This window comes from Sceloporus undulatus, chromosome 4, assembly GCF_019175285.1.
Source record: "Sceloporus undulatus isolate JIND9_A2432 ecotype Alabama chromosome 4, SceUnd_v1.1, whole genome shotgun sequence".
In the NCBI taxonomy this organism is placed as follows: domain Eukaryota; kingdom Metazoa; phylum Chordata; class Lepidosauria; order Squamata; family Phrynosomatidae; genus Sceloporus; species Sceloporus undulatus.
This window is the reverse complement of record NC_056525.1, coordinates 44,972,465-44,976,569: the sequence shown is the minus strand read 5'-3', so window position 1 is coordinate 44,976,569 and position 4,105 is coordinate 44,972,465. Positions and strand designations below refer to the sequence as shown.

General features: G+C 45.2%; 1 protein-coding gene across 3 annotated transcripts in view; it reads right to left on the bottom strand.

Annotated features, from left to right (window-relative positions):
* Positions 1 to 2,304: 2,304 nt before the first annotated feature.
* The window catches only part of ADORA1 (adenosine A1 receptor), an 86,014-nt gene continuing 84,213 nt past the window's right edge, over positions 2,305 to 4,105 (bottom strand). For all 3 annotated transcript variants that reach the window (XM_042463978.1, XM_042463979.1, XM_042463980.1), the window contains one exon: positions 2,305 to 3,238. In XM_042463978.1, coding sequence (XP_042319912.1) covers positions 2,608 to 3,238 — 631 coding nt within the window. In that variant the 3' untranslated portion in view covers positions 2,305 to 2,607. The remainder of the gene's footprint in view (positions 3,239 to 4,105) is intronic.

The following is a 4,105-nucleotide window of genomic DNA, read 5'->3' as shown; positions in this document are numbered from 1 at the left end:
GAGGAGTGATTGGGAATAGTGCTGCTGGAATGCATATAGTATTCAAGCAAGATCACTTTCAGCAAAACATCCAAATGTGCACAGAATGAAATTGCTTTCTAATTGGGCCCCTATTTCATGCATGCTTATAAAGTCCTAGCATCCAGTTATTTTCACCTTCAAGGCCCTTAATTCTCCAGACTGTCCTACAGTTACATAGCATGCTAGTGTCCCTGAAGATTCTCCAAGCTGTTGGCTTATTGTGTAGTAAATTCCAGAGATGGGAGTGCAAGTAGGGTCGTTTTTATTTACTTGTAATCTATTTACTTGGTTTCTTTCATGCATGCTTCTCCTGCCTTCTGGGATACAGCAGGGCATGTCAAGTACTGCCATAAGGGACAAGAAGGGAGGTGTTTCTTATCTCAATTAGATTCTGCCTAGAGTGAAAGATTGAATCGTGCTTTGAAACCGGGGACATCTATTTTCAGCAAGGCACAATTCACTACAGAAGCCAACTTTCACTGGTATTACCTACTTGTGACTATTGTTCTTTCTTTTTGTAGAAATAATTTATATCCACCAGTAGGTCATTAAAACTGGTTTGGATTTGGCAGCTGGATGGCTAAAATGGCTGAATACAATTGTTGCAAAGATATAAAAATATTCCCTTTGGATAAATATAGAGAATAACCTGCTGCTTAGCCACCCTTATAATTCATCTTCACTAATTTCAGTAGGGTTCATACACACATTGCACAATGCTTCTAAACAGTTCCTGAAAAGCGCTTCCTCTGGGACAGATCCAGAATGCAACATGAACTTCTGGTGGGAGCATCGTCGTTCTGCTGTGCAATAGAATGGGTGATAGCACCCATTGTGTTCTCATCCTGCTCCCTTTCATCACGCCCTTTCATCACGTCTTAGGGGGCAATGCGGTAAGGTCCAGTGATTGCTCCTGCTATCTTATGCACAGAAATTCTCATTGGCAAATAGTCCTCCTTCCCCGAAAGAATAATTAAATTGAAATCCTCGGGCCCATAGCTAGGCTGGGGCAACCAGGCACCACCCTGGGGCCTCCAGCCAAAGGTGGTCCCAAATGGCGGTGCGCAAAGATGGCGTCCATCGTGCACGGAAGGACTCGGGAGCGTGTGAATGCTCTGCCCTACTGAGCCCTACTTCCTGTCCCAGTGTCCCCTAAAGGCCTAGCTACGGGCCTGGAAATCCTGGTTTCATATCATGTGCATCGAATTTCTCTCCATGTCTCACTTTCCTCCCCACCCCCTTGTTTCTCTTGTGCCTGATTTGAAAGGCCTATAGCCAGCAACTGTACAGTGAAAGCTGAAGAGTAAACCTTGGGGTCATTCAGATGACTCTGTGTGTGTGTGTGTGTGTGTGTGTGTGTGTGTGTGTGTGTATGTGTATGAGAGAGAGAGAGAGAGAGAGAGAGAGAGAGAGAGAGAGATGATGATGATGATGCAAATAAGCCAACTCATACATTACAGAGTTGTTATTCACACTATTTTTTCATTGGAACTGAATCTCTTCGCATCTCTCCATGTTCTGTTGCTCACATGTGCTTGCCAGCCCTATGTCTCCCCCTGCAAGGGTGCTGGCAACCCCTGTGCCAAACTGTCCCCAGCCAAGTGTCCCTGGAGCTGCTGGCTACCAAGAGACAGTGGGGAGAGGGGGAAAAGAGAGAGGGAGAGTCCTTCTCTCCCCTCACTGGAGGGGGGGAAATCCATGCTTCTTAGCCCTGCTCCTAATGGAGGACATTTGGGAATTCCTCCTGGCAAGAAGCCTGAAATGGCAGACATATCCTGGAAAAGAGGGACATCTGGTCACCCTGCTCCCAACCCAAGAGATAGGAGTCAAAGGGAAAAGGTGGAACTCAAAGGAGGTAGCACTGAGCATACCCGGCCCCTCTGCCATCATCCTGAAAACATTGGTAACACTTATAAGTACTGGGATGGCTCCTCAGTGTGAGTGTGTATGTGTGTGTGTGTCCCTCTCTCGCCTCTCTGGTTTCACATTCTCTTTCCTGAGATGCAGCCGAGCATGCACAGTTTTATCTCAGGTCTACTGGCATCAGTATTCACCCTGCTGATGATGAGAATCTTTTGGAAAAAAAACCCCGGGGGGGGGGGGGGGGGGAGAGGGATGATATCGATTATCCCAAATTAAGTGGGTTTTTTGGCAGCCACCCAAAAGACTTAATTGAGCGCATTTGGATGCATGTGAACAATGAAGATTCAACTCAGATTTATCCCAGATTATTTTCACTGTCTGAATAACCCCAAAGAAAACCACAGAGATGCATTTCCCCTTTATTGGAATGAAAGATTTGTCACAGCTTCCGGTTGGTATAATCCCCTTTGAAGGCATACATATAACGGTCACCTTTTTAAAAAAGGAGTGAGAGCTCCTAGAATATGAAATGGTAAGATGAATATTACTCATAGTAATAAATAATGCTCTTGACTGGCTCTGGGCTTTGCCTGCTCTGCCCAGGAGCAGGTATTGCATACAATGGAGATGAAGCCAACTAGGCCATTTGGACAATGCAAGGGATGTTTATAAACCTTCGTATATGGCATGAAGGCTGCAGGCCAGCCCGACCCTGGTTAACTCCTAGATGGCAATGTCAGTGTTATCAATGTTGTTCATGTTCTTGTCTACTTTGCAGTAAAAATACTGGTTCCAGATTTGTAGGAATGTGGTCCTGAATTTTTTAATCCTAAATGCATAAACAATGGGGTTCATGGCTGAGTTCCCATGCGTCAGAAATATAGCAATGTAGGTGAGGATGCTAGGGGTCTTGCACGAGGGGCAGAAGAAGCTGACGCAGTTACGAGTGTGCAGAGGCAGCCAGCTCACAGCAAACAAGAAGAGAACCAAGGCAAGAGACTTGGCGATATGCAGCTCCTTCCCATAATACTTTTCTGGGTCTGTTGAGCTGGAGGCAACCTTTTTGTTAAGCTGATTGCGGATAATATTGAAGACCTCCAGATAGATGACAAGCATAAGCAGTAATGGAGGCAACACCCAAACGAAGAAGTTGAAGTAGACCATGTACTCCATGCTGATGACATTCTCAAACTGGCAACTGACGGTGAATTCCGACTGACTGTAGTTCTGAGCCTTCCTCATCTTGCTCAGATTGTTCCAGCCAAACATAGGGGTCAGCCCTACGAGGAAGGAAACCAACCAGCAGCAAGCAATAGCTGCCCCGGCACGTCTGGGTGTCACCACACTCTTGTAGCTGTGGAAAGAAGAAATACAACATACACTGAAGTGTTATAGGCAACAAGAAAAGTTACATTTCAATTTGGTTTTCACAATATATGAAGAAAGCCCATGGTTTGGTGGTAGAACCCACTTTCTGCACCATTCAAAGACAAAGCCATGTTAGTTTGGAAAATCTTTATGCAAAGGGATCTTTTAGCACCTTTGAAACTAACTGAAAGAAGGAGGTGGATAGCATGAACTTTCGTAGACTTGTGTCTATTTCCTCAGATGAACCATGTTTTGCAAAGGGGCCTATTAATCAGTCTTTCAGGTTTTGTTTTGTTTTGAAATCAGGTAACTGGAGGATCCCCCTTTTACCTGAGACCTTTTTAGAGCCACTGCAAGCCAGAGGCAACATGGAAAAATAGATTTAATAAATTCTTCTTACGTTTGTAGCAAAACACAAGACAAAAGTCTATTGTCCTTACTGAGCAGACTCAATGAATCAGTTATTGAACTGTAAATCAATACTTACATAAAATCTATTTATTCAATGTGTATACTTAAGTTGGGACTATAAAAAAAATCAGGCCAAAGTGTACTTCTAGAGAGAAGATTCATAATGCTACCAGTTAAAATATGTTGAGCACCTATTCCATGTTTTCTTCCTTAATGGATTTTTCTGATAAGGCAAAGACAATTTTTACTTCCGGTGGGTCTTTCCTCTTGCCGGTTCCAGGGAAGCGGGGGGGGGGGGTTCCAGCGGCCTCCTCCTCCTCCTCCCGGCTTGAGAGGCATCCCTGGCTGCATCCCAGGCAGGGAAGAGGCGCGGGGGCCGCTGGAATCACGGTTCCAGCAGCCTCCTCCTCCTCCTCCCGGCTTGAGAGGCATCCCTGGCTGC